At 34.6% G+C, this 23,361-nt stretch overlaps 1 protein-coding gene and 1 long non-coding RNA gene across 5 annotated transcripts in view; one reads left to right on the forward strand and one right to left on the reverse strand.

Annotated features, from left to right (window-relative positions):
- Positions 1 to 23,361, forward strand: part of Twin (CCR4-NOT transcription complex subunit 6-like twin) — a 185,820-nt gene that overhangs the window by 48,436 nt on the left and 114,023 nt on the right. Inside the window, exon 2 of one of the 4 annotated variants that reach the window (XM_072001094.1) lies at positions 5,878 to 5,934. The exons of 1 other annotated variant lie outside the window; for it this stretch is intronic. Coding sequence is in view for 1 of the 3 variants with exons in the window: in XM_072001093.1 (XP_071857194.1) it covers positions 16,368 to 16,437 (70 nt within the window). In the remaining 2 variants the exon portion in view is untranslated. Of the gene's footprint in view, positions 1 to 5,877; positions 5,935 to 16,331; positions 16,438 to 23,361 lie in introns of those variants that run through there. 2 more of the 4 variants (XM_072001096.1, XM_072001093.1) reach the window with 2 other exon arrangements.
- Positions 18,547 to 23,361, reverse strand: part of LOC139986085 (uncharacterized) — a 96,045-nt gene continuing 91,230 nt past the window's right edge. Inside the window, exon 3 of the long non-coding RNA XR_011799564.1 lies at positions 18,547 to 19,123. This is a non-coding gene — a long non-coding RNA (uncharacterized lncRNA). The remainder of the gene's footprint in view (positions 19,124 to 23,361) is intronic.

The following is a 23,361-nucleotide window of genomic DNA, read 5'->3' on the forward strand; positions in this document are numbered from 1 at the left end:
CGTTAGATGACACTTGCAACCTGCAACGCCAAGATTCCTAGCGTTTTCTTCTTTCAAGAATGTTATTCCTGGCGGAAGCTAGGAACCTCGCAGTCTCGCGATGCGATAGGGTAATGTAATTGGACGGCAAAGGGAAACGTCGACCTCGTGACTCGCTATCAGCAAAGTGTAGTGCAAGCTTATTGGAACACTCTGGAAACACTTTGGCAAAAACTGGTATTGTTGGCCGAGATGAACATCGCATACGCACGAGGAGCTTAGTTAAGCAGCAACCATCGTTTCCTTGCGATGAAACTCTTGCTCCACTTGGACGAAAGCATGCGTCGTGTTACTTGATTGATTTTGCTGATACGATATTAGGCAGAATATATTTACGTAAATTATATTTGTACATATAAGGTGTATATAGTATTATTGCGATATTTAAATGTCCGTTGTACTTACATCTAGCGATACCAACGAGCAATCTTTTGATATAGAAGGAACACGTTTCATATTGAGTTAGAGTTTGTTACCGTCCATTAAAATAATGAGACGTGGTACAAAAGAGTTTGTGATTTGCGGGTAAAAGCCAGAAGAAGATTCAGACGTATTTCGGACGAAGAGAAATTCACAAAAATGTAATTCGAGTTATAGGAATCGAAGGATCAATGCTAGAAGATTGTGTTTTATTATTTACAAACAAACAAGCATTGGCTTGTGTTTCTCTCTTTAACTCCTTGATATATAAACGAAACAGGACCATTTGACATCGCTAAACATGAAATTATGTACAATCCTTCGCGTCTCAGAGACGTCAACGTCTAAAATGACATACGAGAGAAATGACGTCTCCCAGACGTCATTGTGCGCTAAGGGGTTAAATTACAATCAAATTGCCTTTAACTAATCTTCCGTTTAATGCTTCGAATACACGAATACGATAAATGTAGATGATATATGAGCCGTTTAGGAGCCACATTAATCAACTCTATAAATTGGAAAGCAAAAAAAGGTGATGATGTTGCAAACATTAATTTTTAAATTTCTCTTAGAATTTCCTGTTATTTGTCATCTTCCTATTATAAATGAACTCACGGAAGTAACTAATTTGTTTTTCGAAAATTCAACATTAATCACGTACTCGTGCAATGAAATTGAAAAACGGATACAAAGTGATCGGTTTGTCTTCCGGGAGACTCATGCTTAGTCGATGCTTAGTTTTTCCGAATTCTGCATTGGAAACGACCTTACCGAAGACGGTAAGAGTTTACATTTACGAATGTAAGAATTAAAATTGATAATACAGCGAAAGAGACATGTACGTACCGCGACTCGAGTATCTACAATACAACAAGCTAGCTTTTGCAAGGTGAGGCTGCCAACCGACATTCGATGTGTCCTATAATTGTTAGATATCTGGCTGTCACGTTATACGAGAAAGTTGCTTCCTCATAGACGGAGATACGATATCGGAGAAAATCATTTTCGAGACCGTACTCGAGATAAATCGTGACTCGACTATTGCCTGGCCACGCCTTTCTTAGACGTGCTGGCATTCATTCAGTCTTGAAACAACTTGCAGAAGTTCATAAGGTCGTTGGGTGATACATGCGTCCAAGCATGCACCCGTGTCACGAGCAAATGTATTACGTAACACTCCGTCTGTCTGAAAGTTACATGAAATTAGCAATAAGTAATCGGATCTTCCCGTTTTCCAATTTATCAACGATTTTTTATATCTTTCTCTGGATCGTATTAATCTTATATTGGTCGTACGTCTTGCAGATTGCAGATACGTGTAGTCTGCTGTTGCTTCTATAAATGAAAGGAGAAAATATTAAATACGATTCTTGCAAGGAAATAGTGGTTTGGGGTAGTCTACTTGGAGAAGCAGATAAATACAATAAACCATTCTAATTTTCTGACATAATATTTTCTAGGTTATTATCATCAGCCTAGCGTAATCGTTATTAGCGTCGCTATTATTCGAAATCTACGTCTAACATTATCTTCTTTTCATTAAATTCATCTCATTGACGTGCGATAATATAAAGAAATGCAAATATTTGAATTTCGATTCGAATTGAATTTTTAACGCTGCATAATACGTTGTATGTTACATCGTGTAAATGCAGATACATATGTGTATTTATTTATCTACCTTGTATTAATTTGTGTGTACAATGTAATTTGCCTAATAGAAAGTTTATTTATTTCACTCGATCTAAATAATATTTCTAACTTATACATATATGCATTAATTTGTATATCGTATTCAAATTGTTAATTTGTTTAAATTCTTTCTTGCCAATCTTAAAATAAGCTTCTCTATTATACTCTAATTCTTGAAATACTATTTGAAACATTATATCATCCAAAATGACACGTTTGTAAGAAAAAATTGAGAGGGGGGAAGAATAATAAATAATAATAAGTGCTACACTACACGTTAACATATATAACTTAGTCGATCGAAATAAATGGCATAATTCTAGCAGTAACGGCAATGATTAAACTCACCAGGATTTTCTATCTACTACCACTTGTATCATTACTACGTGCTTACACGAGATACCTTGTTGCGTACAGCCTTTCTCAACACCTGTTTGTTATCGAATGCGGATCTCGTACTAGAGATTCTATATCGCGGAATAATGCTTTCATAGTCGAACGTGAAATATATTCTATCGCAAAGCGGCTGAACCAATACGTAACTGCTATTTACAGTCAGCCACGAAGGTCTACATACATCTATAGAGTTCGGTTCATCTGACTTATCAAAGAAATTAAAAATACACTTTGCCACAAAATTATTTATATTAGGTTGTCTGAAAAGTTTCTTTCGTTTCATAAGATGATAATAGACGAACAACAATTTCTGTTTTATATTATTTTATTTAATTAGGTATGATCTATTTCGTTATATTTCTATTATTATGTTCGTGCATAATTCAATTGTCGAGGTTATTAGATGTATGGACAGAGGGACGCGTGGATAAATTGTAGTTTTTTTTTTTTTATATTTGCGTTTAATTTACAATCAATTCTCGTTAGAGGATTTTAAGTAAATTTATCTGGCGTGGTACTGACATGGTTAATAAGCGTTTATAGTATGTTTGATTCTATTTGAATCTAGTGCTTAGGTCTAAGGTGTAATATCTTTTTAGCCCGCGGATCTGTTCCGACGTGTCGAGTAGTTGAGTAATTAGAGGGTTTTGGTGTTTGTTAACTCTTGTGCTGTGTCTATTGCTGAATTTGGATAATTCTTCTTTGACCGTGGGTATCTTGAGGTCGTGGTGTATCGTTTCGTTGGTGACGTACCAAGGTGCATCTATTTCCTAATAAAACGAAAGGAACTTTTCGGACAACCTAATACTTATATACATATCTACATAATTATTATTTGTGTATTTCTAAAAGAAATTTAAGAAATTAGAACATGTAACTGATAAAAGTCTTGGTATAAAATCACATAAAAAATTGCGAAACATTGAACTTCTTCAACATTAGCAACATAGCAGCCAACGTTATTACTGTAATTAAGAAAAATTTGTGGAATAAATCGTAGATTTAAAATTCTAAATTGTACAGTTTATTATTATTTTTCTAAATTCATTGAATGCCTGAATAAGAAGAATTGAATTTTTAATTATACTAATTATATACTAATATGTATATAACTAATTAGTATGAATTTCCATTTATACTAATAATTATGCTTCTAATCAGTTTAATTTTATAGATAATACCAATTAATTGATTCATTATTTTTATATTATATTTATTTAGTTTAACTATTATAATTTAATATCATATTAAATTCTTTATTAATATTTTAATCAGAATTAAAATTATAAAACGTATATTAATACCTAAAAATTAAAAAGTGAAATTGATCGTGATAAACTTATTTGATCCTTCGAGTTAATCCATTTGAATTCCGCAAAATTGGTTTTTATTATTGTTCCGATATTATACAATTACCGAATGAAATGTAAATTACACGAATTGCGTTTGTACACCTCCATATATAAATTTGTATCGTTGAATTAACAAATCCATACGAATGAAATGAAGTATGAAACGAATACCTTTACTTATAAATATACGTATATGAAAATTTAGATCACACTTTTATACGTATCGCTTCAATTTCAAAAATCATTTTGCGACAAAACCTGTTCGTATTAAAGTAAAGCAAAATTGTATTGAAGTAGCTAGTACTTTTCATGAATTGAGAAAAATCTGCGACGAAAGTAGATTAGTAATTAAACGACGCTGTTCTCGTAATAGACTTAATTATCTCATGAAATTCTTTTCATTATCCTATTCTATAATCCATTTTACGCGTTTAAAGCGCATTGTTCAATATCTCATTCGATTATCATATAAAAGGCTTACATCTCTGCCAAAAATATCGTTTAATAATGCTAACTACCTTCGACTGGAATCGTTTAATTTTAAATCTGCTTGACATTACACGTTAATTTATTTCAAGCAACTTGTCCTACATTATCCTTTAAAATCATACTACAAATTTCTTTTATCTCTTTTATAAATGTTCCTAATACATATATCGTACATAACATACGTATTGATACGATTTGCTTTCTGTTATTCTTGTTATCTTATCTTGTCCGCCGCCTCGATTGTCATTTTCCTTCGTTTTGTATTTAATTTGAATGGTTTCTTAAATAAGGATAAGATTAATACATTTTGCGAATCATTTTATTATCGTTTCGTTGTTCTCGCTTGATAATACAGATACGAGCAGAAAGAAAAGAAGTTTCGCGATTCGCAACTTCCAGTTAGTACACGGATACCTGGTGGCTTTTCAAACTCACTCTTCGCGGAAACGAAACCTCGAAGGAAAAAATTTTGTCGACTTCTTTGTCCACGTAAAATTATCGACCGTTGTATCACGATTTTTTGGGACACCTTGTATAGGTACAATTTCAGTCCAAAGCCGTGTTGAAATTTCCGACTGCAAACGTAATATGAAAAGAATATTTCGAAATTAGAGATTGTCCCTGAATAAATATTCCTAATTAGCGTTAAAATGAAATACATATATTACATAGAAATAGAATTTCACCGTAAAATCATGTTGAAATTTCTGTCTGCGAACATATATATAAATATGAGAAACATGTTTCGAAATTAGAGATGGTTTAAAACTGTAGATAGTCCATTGAGTTCAACTTTAATTCACCGTGACCGGACAAGCACGGGACTTTGTAATTTAATTGGTACAATTGCAGGCATAAGCGATTCGTTTACACATTGCTGCTCATTTGCTGGTGCTGTTATGGGAATTAACCGATTCCAATAAATCGTGTAGGATAGCGAGCTCCGATATAATTAACGTTACACGCAGTGCACTGTGTGCAACTGACCTCGGTAAATACATATAACAGAATTGTGTTACATAGAAACCACTTGACGATCTTTCCAACCGCGTATATCTTTCCAAAAGAATATGGATGTATGGAATATTCAGATTCTACTGAAATAAATTAAATTACATTAAATTAAATAAATTGAATTAAATTACATTACATTAATTAAATGAAATTAAATTAATGAATCAGATTTTAAATATCATTCACTGGCAATAAAGATGCAGCCAGAAATTTAATATCGATACGCTTGACACCTGGTATCTCCGATCATTTTCAGCTCAACAATGCGTTTCACAAAGTAACAATAATTTATCATACCGTTACAAGTATTTCATTATGAAATGCATATTACGTACTAATTAAGTAAGTTAATTAAGCAAAAGTAAAATTAAGGAACACATAAGAATCCTGAAAAAATACAAGACAGAAGATCGTCTATTTCGAAAATCTGTTTATACCAGATCTGACTCACGATTATGCTTTTATGTTTCAGGTGAGTTTACCTGAAGAAGTTCACGAACCGCGTATCGTTCAGTCGCTCTCACCGCAGGTAAGTGTGCCGTTTCTCTCATAAACTGTCCACATCTTCTTCTTCGTTTTTCGACCCGAGACAGTGGACTGTTGGCGAAGAAAAATCAAATAGGAGCCATGTAAATTGCCAACGACCGATTGCGCAGCGGAATCTTCCAGGCAATTCGAAGTGGTTTATTGTCATCCGACACAGTATACATATGTATGCCGAACGTTCATTCGCGTAACAAATGACGTTGCGCGTTGCCTCGCCGGATGTCACTCGGTATCAGCTGAACGAATCGTTCACCGGCCGTACACACTGAGATTCCACGTGGTGAATTCGTTACGAATTCGTAAAAATGTACATACACTTCCTGACATTGACGACAAGCACGACAAGAGCGCGGGTCGAGTCCCAAAGGCGTGGATGCTACGTGCCTCTCGATAAATCTCGACGCACAATAGCGGCCAACCTCGCAACACCTACATGATATGACTTACATACAAGATCTCTAGAGGGATTGAATTCGAAGAAGAGAGACGAGTTCTGATCTCGTATAACGATCGACTTCGTGTTGACGCTATCGAAATGAAAATTCACCTCCCACGCTGTTATCAAAATTTCAATAACCTTACAAATTTTTATTTATTATTATTTATTTTTTTTTTTACGCTCCACCATCTTTTTATCATCATCGGCGGTTAACAAAGTACGTAAAAAAAAAAAAAAATACATAAAAGAATCAAAGTGTAGAGGAAGTTCATCTCCCACGCAGTTATCAAAATTTCAATAACGTTACAAATTTTTATTTGTTATCATTTATTTATTTTATTTACGCTCCACCATCTTTTTATCATCATCGACAGTTAACAAAGTACGTAAGAAAAAATACATAAAAGAATCAAAGTGTAGAGAAAGTTCATCTCCCACGCTGTTATGAAAATTTCAATAACCTTACAAATGTTTATTTATTATTATTTATTTATCTTTTTTACGCTCGATCATCTTTTTATCATCATCGGCGGTTAACAAAGTACGTAAGAAAAATGCATAAAAGAAGCAAATTGTAGAGAAAATTCATCTCCCACGCTGTTATGAAAATTTCAATAACCTTACAAATTTTTATTTGTTATTATTTATTTATTTTTTTTACGCTCCACCATCTTTTTATCATCATCGGCGGTTAACAAAGTACGTAAGAAAAATGCATAAAAGAAGCAAAGTGTAGAGAAAATTCATCTCCCACGCTGTTATGAAAATTTCAATAACCTTACAAATTTTTATTTGTTATTATTTATTTATTTTTTTTACGCTCAATCATCTTTTTATCATCATCGGCGGTTAACAAAGTACGTAAAAAAAAATACATAAAAGAAGCAAAGTGTAGAGAAAGTTCATCTCCCACGCTGTTATGAAAATTTCAATAACCTTACAAATTTTTATTTGTTATCATTCATTTATTTTATTTACGCTTCACCATCTTTTTATCATCATCGACGGTTAACAAAGTACGTAAGAGAAATGCATAAAAGAAGCAAAGTGTGGAGGAAGTTCATCTCCCACGCTGTTATGAAAATTTCAATAACCTTACAAATTTTTATTTGTTATCATTTATTTATTTTATTTACGCTCCACCATCTTTTTATCATCATCGGCGGTTAACAAAGTACGTAAAAAAAAAAATACATAAAAGAAGCAAAGTGTAGAGTACAAAAATTTATAAACTTAAATAATAGTATGTTGGAACATTCGTCGTATATAGTAAAATTGCAGTACAATAGGGTACAATTAAATTAAATTTGAATTAACGCGATACAACGTATGTTAGAAGGGTTAGAAAAAATCTGTAGCTTTTGACAAATTAACTGTATTTCGTAAAATTGTGCTGTTTCTTTGCATCGCTTTTCCTTTAAACTGCACTATTTGGTATATTCGGATATCTCCTTTCATTTTTACGTTCCTGACATATATCTTTCGTTGATCTTTGTAATATATCTTTGTAATATCCTCTTGCAGTGAAGTTGGACTCGGCTACGGATTTAAGATTGTTATAGCAAAAGATTTCGTTTTATCTTCTTGGATGATCTTAAATTTCTCTAGTTTCTCAGTAATCCGATTCTATATTTTTCTTCAATTTTCGAATCTAACGCCTAGCGCACCATTTATTTCACTCACGTACTCGTTCCCTTTTATGCGTCTAATTTATAGACAACATTTTCTTTCAGTACCTTGCCTATAAAGAATTTACGAGATGCTATTTACGTACCACATAAAACTGCCGTTGATACCTCGTATTTCGTTTCCTTCTTTTTTCTTTTACAGTTTCCTTCACTCTGAATCATCGATTCTGTTAATCAAGCATCGTTACGTTTCAAAATTCTGCTTCTGCTTGCACGTACGATACAAATTCTATCGTAATTATAAACGATTATTGCCATATTCTGGTATCAGTCTGTTCACAATTGATTAATAATGGCAGAATTTTTATATTTCCCACTGTTGTACTTGTTTCTCTAACTTGAGCGTTTAGTAACTTTATTCTTGTTAAATAATACGCACAAAGTGCTTTGCAACTAGTTGTAAGCGGAATTGTTTCTTTAAAATAGTCGGAAAAGTGGAAGAAATTTTCAAGAGACCAAATAAATGGTGTTACGTAAATATGTACATATATTCTGAATGGAATCATATACCAAGTTAGTATGTAATATTACATTTACCGTATAGACATTAAAAATAAATTACACGTTAAATATCAGGTTACTGTGGGTTATATTCGCATTGAACTTTCTCCTAAAAAAATATATCAGCAACTATATGTTCTTCCACAGTGTTGAAATTGTATTCGTCCGAGTGATTAATAGTTGGAAAATTCCCATACTTTTTTTCTTAGAATCGCGCTTTTTCTTCGCAAATTGATAAAATTTAGCAGACGACGTTGACAATTTATGTGACAAACGAAGAAGTGCACATTTTGTCTGCAACATCTACTTCTATCGTAACTTGCAATTACATATCCGTGTCGGGATACGCGGATTGTACGAATCCTCGTGTGAATTATTATTATAATCTGTCATCATAAATCTAAAATCGCATCACCGCAATGTGCAAGCATATCAGATTCGATTTTCTCGAAAAGCAAGCGTAGTACGAAAAGACTTTACCGTAACTGTACGCTTTCTTCGAATTGTACGCGTAAGGGAAGAGAAGCAGAAGAAGAAGGTTCCCTCGAAGGCAGACAATAATTATTATTCGAAGCGACGATTTGTGTCGCGGTCAGGGCCGTATACCGAAGATTGATATTACGGTTGTGCCGACAAATGGCTACGATTCGTCCCTTGAAAACCGTAATACGCGACTGCTTGGTTGCCTGCCGGGGTTCATGCGTCCTGTCGTTTCACACGAACACGTACGTTAGTGCATATATTTTGCGCACATAGACCGACACACACCTATGACATCGTGTGTGCGATTGTATATAAATATACACGGTCCTTGACAAAGAGTCTGCCGTGCTGCTGCACATGCATGCACACGCCGCTGAATGTGACTCCTGGGTGGTAGATCGTAATTACCATAAGTCGTGAAATATGACTTCATGATGACGCGTCTGTACGACAAATGGAACAGCCGGTGGTTGGCCGACCGGTAATGCCAACTGACGTTGGACCACTTTCGTTTTGTTTGCCTCGTTCGTGCAGTCCACATCTAGCGAAGGAATCCGCCCTGAGCATTCTGTGGCTGTTGTTCCGTTGGAAACGCCAGATAACGCGCTGACGCGTCCTTTGAAAATTCATTGCACGCGAACGAGTCCATTTATTTCATCATCGACATCGTCTCGGTACTGGATCGAACTTTGCGCTGGGTTATGAGCGCTATAGTTCCCGAAATTTACAATGCCACTAGTGGCTTTCACGGGATCAGACAGTGGATATCTGGAATGTAAAATTTTAACTTCGACGAATCATGCGTTCGCAAGATATACTATACTACTACGGTATACTACTGTGCACGACTATTCTTGAGGAGATTCTGAAATAGTAGCAAACGTATGGAATCGTCTTCAGATAAAAAAATTCTTTAATCTAATCCTCGCGATCGTACGTATCGAGCTGGTGCATAAGTTGGCGCTGTTTTGCTGAGAATGTGAAAAGTTCTGTTTCTTTTTTCAAATGTTCGATGCAAAATCATCTAGAATGTATCCTCCGACATTATTTGCTACTTGTTACCAACGTTCCGGTAATTTTTGGATTCCTCGCTTGAAGAATTCCGCGGTTTTTGAAGCAAACTAATCTCCCAACCATTTTCGCAGTTGCACGTCGTTGTGCTTAAACCATTTTCGAGGGAACGAAAAAGATGATAATCCGTTGGAGCGAGCGAATAGGATGGTGGAGAACTTACCACGCTAGGTTTCGAAGCATTCCGTCTATCAAATTTATGTTCGTGTTTGTTAGTCTTCATATTTTTTGGACAATTAATCGCTTTGTTATTGGAACGAAGAAATATAGGATCGTATAATAAAAGAAAACTGGAGCTCTCGGATGGACTTAGACTGTAAGACACAGATGATAAGCAATTGTTTTCAGGTGAAAAACCGCGCTAACTTCTGCACCAAACTATTGGTTCATCGATATCGATAAAAACAATAACAAAATTAATTTGAATAAATAAAATCGATAAGATCGAGGTTATTATTATTATTATTATTATTATCGATAAGAGGGAAACGTTGATCTCGGCAATAGTTTCAGACAATATGGAATTATTAAGGTATGGTGAGGATTTGGAGAGAATAAAAAGATAAACTTTATTTACATATTAACTAAGTTTGGCTCTACACGTGGGTTGCTCTCTGAAGAAGACACCCATTCGCTCGCTTTTTTCCTTCTAGTCGCTCTTTTGTCTCAACGGAGACCTGGACCGTCTTGCGACACTCACCTACACTCTAGGGAGGGCATGCACACATGTGTCTGCTCGCTTTTCACTCCCTCACTCTCACACGCACAATACAAATGTACTATCTATTTAACAGTAACATATAATTGAATTTCCTTTCCTTTTTTGTTACCTGTGATATTGTTGCAGAGAGAATGGGTCATCCGACTAATTTCGGAATTTTTCCTCATACTACGTGTATATGCCTTATATAATACCCTACGTATTATAACATTTTTATTATAGGTAAGATAATATTTATTTCAATCAATTACTCGATCAATGCAACATGTCTGGCAGCTTGAAAAACAACACGAATGCATTTCGTACATGTTAGATCACCTTATAAAGAGACTTTACTCTTTCGAGGTTCTGGACCAAGTGCTATACAGTTTCTCACGGTCTCTTTACCAAAAAGACCAAAGTCCACCCCATCTCGTGGTCAGATCCTTTGGACAAAGTCTCTATTCTATGACGATACGGTGTCGCTTTCCTCCAGTAAACTATCTCACGCATTCTGCAAACCAGCGCCATTCAAAATTATCTGCCAAGAGACAAGCGTCGTCCCCGCCATCCTCTTAACGAACACGTCGCGCTCTTTATCTTTTAGGCTGCTAGGCTCTTTAGACTGCGAAAGGACACGAGCCTCTCATGGTCGACTTTTTGGCGTCGTGCAATTTCTTCGATGATGAACGGACACATTAAACGATACAACGTGTGGCAGGGGACATAAACGCGATTCATTCCTACCGTGGACACCTCTGTTCTATAAACAGTCATATCCGAGTTACCAAACATTCGCTCATGCATCCTACCGAGGTCCTTGCTAAGACCTCGGTCCAGTCATAAATTACGACAAACATCCGTCATAATGTCGCACATAGGAAATAATGATCGCAATAAGAAAATGCGTCGTCGCTGACGTACGATGCAGCAAGATGAGTCTCTTACGTATCCATTAACCAGACTAGCCAGTGTTCTCAAGTCGGCATAAAATTTCCAACGAATTGTATTTTTTAGTAATTACGAGGAAAATTAAGCGAGAAAGCGAGTACACAGAGCGAGTTACGTGGCGCGTTATCTGACTGGCTAAGCTGAGCCTGAAAGTAACACGGAACTCGGACTTGTCTTTCGTTGACTGGTTTATTGCGATGTTCGGCTGTATGATAATGCAACGTAATCGGATTAGACCGGTAAATGTATTGCCGGCGTATCTCGCAATTTGCAGCTGTACAATTTACAAAAGTGTATGTGACGTAAATGCAAATTACATTTGTCTTTGCTCGTTCAATGATTTTAATACGTGTGCAGTGCCACATTACGCGATGTTCCCGACGCGCTCGTCCGTTTTAAATTAAATTCATTAGTCGGTCCAAATCTTCCTCGCAGAATTTCGATACTTTTTAGTATTCCCGGAAATCAGAATTTCTAGATGTTTCTATTTTTTTTTCTTTTCTTTTTTTATTAAGCTTATTCGAACTTCTTTAACAAGTTTATACAGTTATGGGAAATTAATTGAATACGTTGTTACATCACAAAGTTTGTACAAATATTAAGTGCAGAAATTAATTCAGTGGCTTTTATGGATCAGTTTGTCGTCTATTTATCAGTTTGTCTTTCGGATCAGTTCCATTTTCTTACTATTAATTGAAAAACAGAGCTTATTTATTAATATTTATTCATATTATGCTTAAGTTATATCATGTGTAATCCTAAGAACATTTAAATTCAAAATGGATCTACAGCTCATTGTTTGTAAAAGCAGCGAATTAATTTCTGTACCCAATACACTCGTTTAAACTGGAATATTACGTTTTCTAGGCATTCTTTATACCATTTTTAATGAATCTATTAGGTTGTCTTTAAAAATAAATAAAAGTGTCCTTCTCTCGCAAACGTGCTTTTTACAACAGTGTACCTTCATACAAACGTGAAACTATTATTATTTTTATTATTGTGCGTCTATTATTTCCTCATAAAACGAAAGAAACTTTTCGGACAACCTAATATTACACATTTCTAAATTAATCTTAGATAAATACTACAAGTATTAAAAATAAAAGATATCTAATATTAAACGTCTATTTGTACCAATATTTGCTCTCCACTATACTTACTATATGTACTTGTCTATGTATGTATTGTAGTACACACTAGCTTCTACATGTCAATTCGATGAAATAAATTTCAATGGTTTCGAGAAGCTACGTGAAAAGCTCGAAACTTGTTTAACAAATTGACTTCTGTGATTGCTCGGCAATGGCTCAACAAGTTAATCCCTTCCAACGTTTACGTAGTAATAATAACATAAAAATTATAAAATTTGTGTCCCTTCGTCAAAGCTTTCTTTTCTTTTTCTTTTTTTTTTTTTTTTGCTTCCTCTAAAAATTGAAACTTACATGTAAAAATGAAATTTTTGCTCTTTTATTATAGTACATGCATATATTTAATGTTGCTATCATTCCGCCATTACCTGGTAATTTTTCATTTGAAAAGTCACTCAAAAATAAAACACACTTTCTGAATGCAGACTCGAGTATCGTTGCACCGATATTTTTATACTTTTAATCGGAAAGAACAATGACACGTTACGTTATAAATATCTTTTCCTAAATTACCGAAATAATTGATCTAGATGAAATAAATAAAATTTTTTCGAATTAAACGCGATATGCAGGAATTATCAAGTGCATTGGATTATTAACGTTGATGTGCATGTATGTACATAAATTTCCCGTTAATCATCGTCAAGGAAACGAAGAAAGTAAAGCGGTGTAATCATAGTAGCGAAGAGTTCTCTCTGTCTCTGTTTTCCTTGCCACTTTTAACAAAAATCTTTGCTCTCTTTGCTTCCTTTGCAAAGAAAAACTTTCAGCTTGTAACGAAACGAAGGAACATTCCGACGACACTTTCCTCCATTATTCTGTATTTTCTTTTTAAACTGAGCTCCATCGTTTATTATTTGATTAACGTTCGATAAATGTCCATTTTAAAAACACTATTAATGGAAACTTTTAAGGAACATTTATGCAAAGATCGATCTACTGTAAGAAATAATCGTCCAGTTTATCGTGCAACGTCGTACGATAATACCGAACGTTTGGAAACCATCATTTTTGAAAAACCTTTAAATAAATTATGTTAATAATATTAACAATAAGATATAGAAATAGTTGGCGGTGCAAAGGTATGGCGGTGATTCGAGCAGTCCAACAGAAACCGATTCAAAGTCAAATGAAAGCAAATCTATAAATTCGCGGTTGACAAATACTCGTAATAACAAATTTTTGCACTTTTTCATATCTACATCCTTATTTATTTTGCATTAAGTGCAATTTAAATATCGCGACTGCCTCTTTCAATTCTACAAACCCAAAATGTGTAAAATCTACAAGTTCATAAGATCTATGTTCTTCCTGAAGAATCCCAAAACAGTTGTACGACGCTTTCTCTTTTTATCAATTTCCTTTAATTTAACAAGCTACTATATTTCTTTAAACTCAAGAGATTCTACCGTCGAAGTACATAAAATTTTCTAGTCTTTGTTAATTCTGAAACGAATTATCATTTTGCAAACTTAAACTAATAAAGTGCGGCTATTTTATGTTCATGTATTACGTAGGATACAGTTTATTTATAGAAGTAGTTTTGTATCGATCGAGTTAACAGGCATTCACCAAATTGATGAATAGATTACATCAACGTACCGGGTGTTGGAAAAGTCTAGAGGCATATAAACCTACGATAAGTCTGGAGATCGAAAAGTGTGAAATATTTTGAGAACGAAACATTTTTCAGAAAAATATTTCAGAGCAAAGGTTTTCAAGATTTTAAACGTTCCGTTGAACGGTCCTATCCGTTTGATACTTGATATTAATACTAATTAAATACTTACAATAATTACTGTTTTTGTTTAAGAATCTCGTAATCCTTGTCAAGATCCAGTAATTTCGTTAAAGTTAGAGGACTGAAAGGATCAGGGAGAAGATCGAAGGTTTAATCCAAAACCAAGTCAGTTCTAGGAAAACGTAAAGGAGGAAAAGCGTATAGTAATCCGCAATGATAGATATATGTGGCGAACGTCCACGAATCTGCGAGAGTTTGATCTTAATCCTTGTGTTAGCAAAGCGAGTATAGTTATCCAATATCGAAGGCTCACAGCATACGACAGGTGACTGTAAACAGCTTAAAATTTTCATTAGTTATCTGCTCTTGTTGATCGTAGCATGCTGACGTTCTTAGGCTAACTGGCATATTCTTGTATAATCATTTTCTCCAGTTACCTTAAATGTATTGGGTCGAACTGAAAATTCGTTCCGTCTTTACGGACAAATTGCACGATCTTGCACGTTCTTTTCTTCTCGTGCATCGTTTTCAATTTGTGCTCCATTCCTTTCCACGACTTTTCACCATCTTTGTGATAATTTCGTTATTCCATTGGCGCAAAATTGTTCAGTTTTCTGGACGAGAAGAAACGTTCCAACTCGTCCTTTTAATTTTTCAAACAAGACAAGCTCTTATGGTCGAGGTAATTTTGTAACGAGCGGAATAAGAGATAATCCGAGAGTGCAAGATGGACAGAAGATGGCAAACGAGGTATAACATCCCATCCGAGTTGCAGGAAGTTTTGTCCTGCGACGATCGACACGCCTGCTCTTGCGTTGTTTCGGCGAACCCTATTCGAACTCGCGCCAAGCCAACGAAAAACAAGTGCTTCGATAAATTTTTATCTTACGCTCCACAGTTGACTGTTACCTAATCAACAACAGATTCAACACCGGATTAGATCAATTAAATCGAGATCAGTAGCCGTTGTTTCAACTCCGATCCATCTCTCTAGGAAAAGAGCAAACAGACTTTCCGTTCAACTCAGTACGATAGAAATAATTGTATTGTCGTTATCGATAGACTGCGTATTTGTATGTATTTGTAGAAAACATAAAAATTGCACGGAATATACATGCAATGTCGTAAATCTCGGGGTAATTCAGGTGATCGATTCTGAAGTATGAACATCGAGTTTATTATGAAAATACTTAAATGAAATACAGGAGCAAACAACAATTAACATCAATCTATAACACTAAACAATAAATAACAAGTTCTGTGCAATGTCTACCTGAAAATCGAGAATCGATTTTCAATGTCCTGAGCTACCGATCTTTCTCCGTCAATCTTCAATGTTTTAAATAATTATTCTTTCTTTGTGATCTTGTCTATCTCTGATGTTGCTCTCTGTCCGTCCGTTTGGGAAATGAGTGTCTCTCAAAATGATTGTCCATAAAACAAAAGAAAGTCGCTCTGTCCGTGAAACAAAGAAAGTCGTGCTGTCCATAAACAGAGAGAGTCCCTATCACGCTTGAACTCTAGGGAGTTTACATACATAATACGAAAGATCCTTTCTAGACGTAGTAAAATTGTATAACGACTTTACTATGCAATCTTTTTGTAATTCAGTAGTGGTAATCTTCTCAATGCCAAGGGCTTTGTTTGTGTTGCAGGTTGTAGCTAATTTATGGAGTTGGGGAGGATTTGGAATGGGCACTTGCAGGCAGGACTCTAGATTTATCGTGCGTTCATGCCAGTCGTACACTTCCTTCTCACAAGGTGTGGACAAATTGTGTGCATTGTTGTGACCTTTCTGGAATATGTTTGCTAATGGTGTTACCTTGTCGTTGTCTTAGACGATCTCCTAGGAAACTCTACGATATCAATTCGTTCGTTTGCTGCAACACTCGCGTAAATAGAAGAATCACGATTTTAGGAAAAACAAGTTTCAACGATGATCCGTGAATGAATCGATGCTCTAACGACGCGGGTGAATTTTTAAAGTTCACTCGTAGGACTCTACCAGCGGAAAACACAAGGAGCAACTGGTATTTCTGTACCAATAACTCGAAAGCTAGCAATTTTGTAAAAGTTACGTCGTTGTTGCAGAAAGTGAACGAACTGAATGTTTCTGTTAAAATTTGAATCGTCCTATTGGAAGCATATTCCAGAAGCTTCTATCACTGCTTAATCAGTTTTCACACGAAAAGAGAAGAGCGTCAAAACTCTTGGCACGTGCAAATGAATGCCATTTTCTTTTCAGAAGCCAACTATCCTCCGGGCTACTCGACTGCCTGTTCTTTCCTCTTCTGGGCTTCTCCTTTCGTTTCTCCCTTCATAGTCTGCTTTATTTCAGCTGAAACCAACTGTATAGTAGTCTTACGCCGTAAAATATTCACGGATGGTGTATACTTTGTATAGTTCTCGCGCAATTTGATAGCACAAAAGTTTTAAGTAAACAAGTTTCGCAATCGCTCTTCTGCGGCCGGAGCTTTCGAAAAGTATTAGAGTCGTCGATACAATCTTACTAACTGCCTTATAACTTTATTATCCAAGAAGCAGTCCGTCGCATTTTCTTTCCTTTTAATTCACTTATCTCTGTATTTCTTTATTCTAATTGTGTTTTCTTCACTTTCAAAGTTTCTTGCTGAAAATGATAATGTGAGTTCGCGCTCGCCATCCATATGCAGATGCGCTAGTTACAATAAATAGTAACTAGAAGATAGTTCTAGATTCAATCGATAGGTTTAAGATGTTCTTTTGTTTTTTGTCCCTAGATCATGTAACAAAGTGCAATAAAGGTGTGACAGATTTATCCAAAGAATAAAGTAATAGCTATTGTAATCCTACCTCTAAATACAGAAATAACAACAGGTTATGGGCCCAGGTTCAATAATTAGTTATTATTTTACTGAAAATATTATTAATTGTAATAATGTCGAGGAGCGCAGAAGATAACCTAAAAATAAAAAAAGTGTGTGATCGAGGATTCAGTGTTGAATATCATAATACAATTATCCGAAGAATAAAATAATAGCTATTGTGATCCTACCTTTAAATACAGAAATAACAACAGGTTATGGGCCCAGGTTCAATAATTAGTTATTATTTTACTGAAAATATTATTAATTGTAATAATGTCGAGGAGCGCAGAAGATAACCTAAAAACGAAAAATGTGCGTGATCGAGGATTCAGTGTTGAGTATCATAAGGGCGCTTTATCGAATATATAATACTTGCTTGCGTGATAATACAGTTATCCAAAGAATAAAATAATAGCTATTGTGATCCTACCTTTAAATACAGAAATAACAACATTTCCGTTCGCTCGATTTTTGTTATAATATAAATTGTCACGATCTTTGTTTCAACATTATACACTGTTTCCATTTCCTTTTTCCAAACTGAAAATACAATTCGTTCTGTTCGGAATATACTTAGAGAGTACTTAATAATTCGATAAACGTTTTATTTTTATTTATCGACGTACAAAATATTTGATATTTAAAACGATATGTATTTGTTGAATTTAATATGCAATAACAATCGCGGAGAATAAATCGTAACAGGTATAGATTAGCATAGGAGGCAACGCATTACGTGTTATTCCAGTGTCATACACATTTTGTTCATTGTAATTTCTTATTTAATATTCATCCTGTAAATCTTTCTCGGAAAAGATTTGCAAATATTTTGCAAAATAGATATTCAAGTATTTGTACCGAAAATAATCGTTTGAATAATTTTTCAAACATACACTATTGTTATTTTTCTATTTCTTCACACGCACAATAGTAATTACGCATATACATTTTAAAAAAGCATACTTACGCAAGGTTTCTTTAATCGAAAATATCTTAATATTATCTAATCTAATAATTAATACATTAAAATAAAACGTGGAAACAATGGTGGCGTAGGACGAAGAATCTCAACGATGCTTACTTCTTACAGTTTCAGCATAAAACAATAGCGTGGCACATTCACGTGACACGGATCGATATTACATTGTACGTCGAAGCTACGATCGAACGTAAGAACGACGATCGACGGAATCGTAGGTTCGAGGGTGTATTATTAAAAAGTAACGGTGCGAAAAGTTAATAATCGACTGGGAATATCGACGCACGGGCCCGTCTGTGTCGAAGCTGTCGACTCTTGTACGGTTTGATAGGGGAAAAAATATCAACCTCTACCTTTTTCCGGTGACGCGGATATCGAGTGCCAACACTATTCACTGCAAGTTGTCCACCCAGCCGGAACTCGCATTTCGAGGCGAATGCGAAACGTCGTCTATTTCCGTCCTCAATGTTCTTCCAAGTCAAACCATCTGCCGCAATCGTACTTTCGGGCAAACTTTGAATGATTCCGTCCTCTTCTCTCGAGTACCTATGCACCGAGTATGCGATGAGTTTAACCTCCGCTGATGCACCACTGTTGTTGTGTTTCCGTGTCTGCTTCCTTTCTATTTGAACGATATAAGAAAGTCGTTCTCAGAGTACGTTTAATTGTGATTTTCTTCTCTTTTTTTTTTTTTTTTTTTTTTTAACGACCGAGAAACCCTTTTTAAAGCAGCTCCTGGGAGATTATTCTACGTGTAAAATGACGCTCTACACGTAGAAGATATAGAATAGAAATCATTTACAAGATGCTTCGTTTTCGAGAAAAATATGTCTTGAAAATTTACCATGCGCGTCCGCCAGATCAGTTTTCAGTTAAACACGTCCAAACTGTATTTTGTCGAAAACCAGAACTTGAACGAAAAGATTTTATTTCAGATTCGAATTATTTTCACGCGTAGAATAACTGGTCGTTGATTGTTTACTCGTACTTAGACGGTAATTAGCGAAGTTTAAGGTAGTTCTGGCGTAAACCTCAGAATTCAAAAGTACTGTGAAATTTCGAGTGAAACTAATTTGGAGCGCAGGACGGCCAAAGTGTAAAATCTGGAATCGATTCATTACGTGGGTATCAAGAAATTGTTAACAAAAGTCGATACATTTTAACACAGTGACGTACAAGTCTCGCGGAAGCTAGAAGGCCGATCAGCTCCACTTTCTATTAATTATTAATCTTTAATTTCATTACATAAGCACGCGATCAATAGTTAATTCTCAAGAGACAAATGAGTTTACTTAATTACACGAGTTGATTCATCGGAAGAATAGCATAAATGATAGTAAATTTAAAGAATAATGTTTATAACATTGTGACGTTTTCTACTTTATTTCTGAAACAGGAAAACTATATTTAAAAATTGTACGAAACTTGGCAAGAAATTATACGGAAACGTGAATTTATTAATTTCTGTAAAGCTGTTCACGTGGCTTTTTCGAAGTGTTAATAGAAAGATAAGTTCACGTGCATATTTATAATAACAATAGTAACTTGAGTAAACAATGCATGGTATTACGTTGCAATATGTAATAGGTTTTTGACAAACTAAAAGTTAACGTGCACTTTCGAAATTCATGAATTTCTGAAATTTAATTCCCTTCAATATATTTCCATTGATTTATATTTAAATTTTTTAAAATTTCAATTTTCCACCATGTTTACCTCCTGCTATCGTATTCCTATACGAAATGAAAAATATAAATGTGTAGCTGTAGCAATATTGCTCGTTTTTGTAGAACACTTTTCAATATCTCGATTTATGCCACACTTCAAAATTAATTTCTATCAAAAACAGAGTTTTCATATATTTTATTAATTTTTAGAACACAATCGAAGAATTACAGCTATATTGGTCATTTTTGCAAAAAAAATTCTTCGATGTTTCGTCAATACGTCGAATTTCGAAATTAATTTTTATCAGGAATGTCTTTTACTTTCTACGCGATATTTACTTTCGTTTTCGCATTTTTATGATGGATCGCGTGTATTTTTTTATACTCTCTATAATATAGAAGAATGGAAATAGAAATAGAAATAATAAATAATATAAAAGAATAGAAATTATACAGGCACGAGTTAGGAATCTCTAAAATAATAAGTTAATAAAATAAAAGTCTTCTAAAATATTTAGAATATTTCATAACAAGTGTCCAAACTCCACTGTCCACGTTATTGCGCACTGAACTGTAATCTCCGTAACCTTTTTTGATCAAAATAGTTTTAATTTTGTTTAATTTTGTTAGTTCAACAGTAATCTTAAATAATTTAAAAATAAGTGTTGAAAATTGGTTATTTCTAGAAATATATACCGTAACGATTAATAAATGAATGATCATTGTCAAATCTGGTGATAGCTAGGTATTTGTAGTAGTCAATTTTTGTAGTAGCCAGTGAATTTCGGAACCAGGGCCAATTCGTCGATATTTATTTCATAAAAATATCACATTTCCACTAAAGTGTACCAGTGCATACTATCGCAAGGAAATTAAAACTTGTAACGCTATTAACGTTAAAGATTTAACGCTATTAAAATATCTTTCAAACGTTCATTAATAATAATTGTTACAAACATTAAACACATTATCTTGTGCATTTATAATATAAATATAACACATTACGTGATGCTTGTAACATAATTGAATTGAACCTACATAATAATACGAATATCCAGATAATCATTACGGAATCAATGACATTCGAATAACAGGAAGCTTGCATATTGCACATGGAAAAGATAAATCTGTGAAGTGAAAACGACGATATACACCTGCTACTTGGCCATTATAATATTTCATCCAAATTCATGCGAAAGATAAAACTCATACACACGTTCCCAGTATTCTAATATTTACGCATATCCTGAAGTGGATTATCATTATTCGTAAATTGAATTTCCATCGACTGCACAGACTTCGCACAATCGTTCATGAGCGTTTGAAGATGTTAGCAAACATTCATGGCGAACATCTATCAAGCGTTTGTGTGCTTCACGCATTTCCACCAACTATTCAAGAGTTTCATACACGTTCGCAAACAACTTGCACAGCCGATGAATATGCAACTTTGCATTGCATCAGTGTTTCAGCCTGTTCTCCAATTCACTATGCTTTTACTCTACTGGTATTCGTTTGATAAATTAATACACAGCAGCAGAACTACCTGGAATCTTCCGAATGCTACAATATAAGAACATTCTTCTTTCCAATTAGTCGCATACGCGTCATCGGTGAATATTAATTCAACTAATTAATTCAATTCATACAATTAATTCAATCATCGTAACAGTGGTTTCACGTTTGTACGAAGCTGCACTGTTGTAAACAACACGTTTGCGAAAGAAAGACACTTTCCGGACAATCTAATAATACACTATTGTAACTGTTCGAATTTAATCTTGAAGTTAAGAGTAATAATCTGTGGAAGACACAATGTTTATGTTAAAATAATATTCAGTTATTAAACAGAACTACAGAACCAAATGTATATAAGCGAGTGATATAATTAACAAAGTATGCAAGAATTGTTGATCGTTGGCCAGTTACTTTCAGACTAGACTTAGGGTAGTGACCCATGATCCCATAAATACTTTGAACTCCACTCTCTATACAGTAACGAGTATGACCTGTGTAAGTGTCCTGTTCAAATGCCTGTGTGGGTGCCTGTGTAAGGGTTTCATGCCTATGCGTGAAATATCGTTGTATTCCAACAGTAACTATGGCGATTATGAAGAAGCAAATCATCGCAGTTTCATTTAACCGTAATTAGGTAATCAAAATACATGTTGTCAAAACTAAAAAATAGTGTCCCAATACGTTTGAGCGGCAACGCATCATTCGCGTTCCTCCAGATATTTGATCGTTTCCAGTTAAACAGCGTATACCGTATAACGTAACGTACTTTACGTATAAATTAAAATCAAAATGTTAATACATAATAATATAGGTGTAAATTAATAACGTTGCAGATTGAAGCATATTGCTGTGATTTAGGATTAATATAATTGCGACTGCTGTTGAATCGCTGTTAACTATTCCATCCAACCGAACTTTACTACCACACAGTCGCTCGATCGGGATAGATACATATACATATGTATATATACATATACTTGTGATACACGCGCAGCAGATATGGTCGTGGTTGGAAATACGTGGATAGCTGTAAATACCGTCGTTCGAAGTTTCATAGACTCGCGTCAATGGTGGCAGATTGCATCGAACGTGACGACCCTCTTTAAAAGTCTCTCATGCGAGAACCTGATACGCTGTCCATTCGTTTCAGATACGTAACAAGATCAGCAGTAGCGCGCGCAAAGACCTGTCAGACCAATTTTTTCTTTCGTTTGATTGCGATTTTCGTTTTATTTCTGGCTTTTTCATACGTATATTTCTTTTTTACTTATGTCAGTCCATTTGCGCTCGTAACTAAACGTAGTTGTAAGCACGATAAATGCAGAAACGTGTTTTGAATTTTTTTTCGATTGCGATCTTACTTTTGTTTTTTGCATTTTTCATATATATATATTTGTCTTTTTTTTAGTTGTGCTTTTAACTAAACATGAGATTTTTACATATTCTTGAAAACAACAAAGATATTTTTGGGGACCATTTAAAGTTCAATTTTACGTTTCCCTTTTTTTTCTCTTTTTTTTTTTTTTTTTTTCTATATCGAACCATTTTATGGTGATCGAATGAATACGCCATTATGGTAACTTAATTGCGACTGGGAATCCATCGATCATTTAAAAATACATCAGTCTTAATTGACATTGATGCACTTGTCATGGGAAACGCAAATGAATAACAA

Source organism: Bombus fervidus, chromosome 4 (assembly GCF_041682495.2).
Source record: "Bombus fervidus isolate BK054 chromosome 4, iyBomFerv1, whole genome shotgun sequence".
Taxonomy (NCBI): Eukaryota; Metazoa; Arthropoda; class Insecta; order Hymenoptera; family Apidae; genus Bombus; species Bombus fervidus.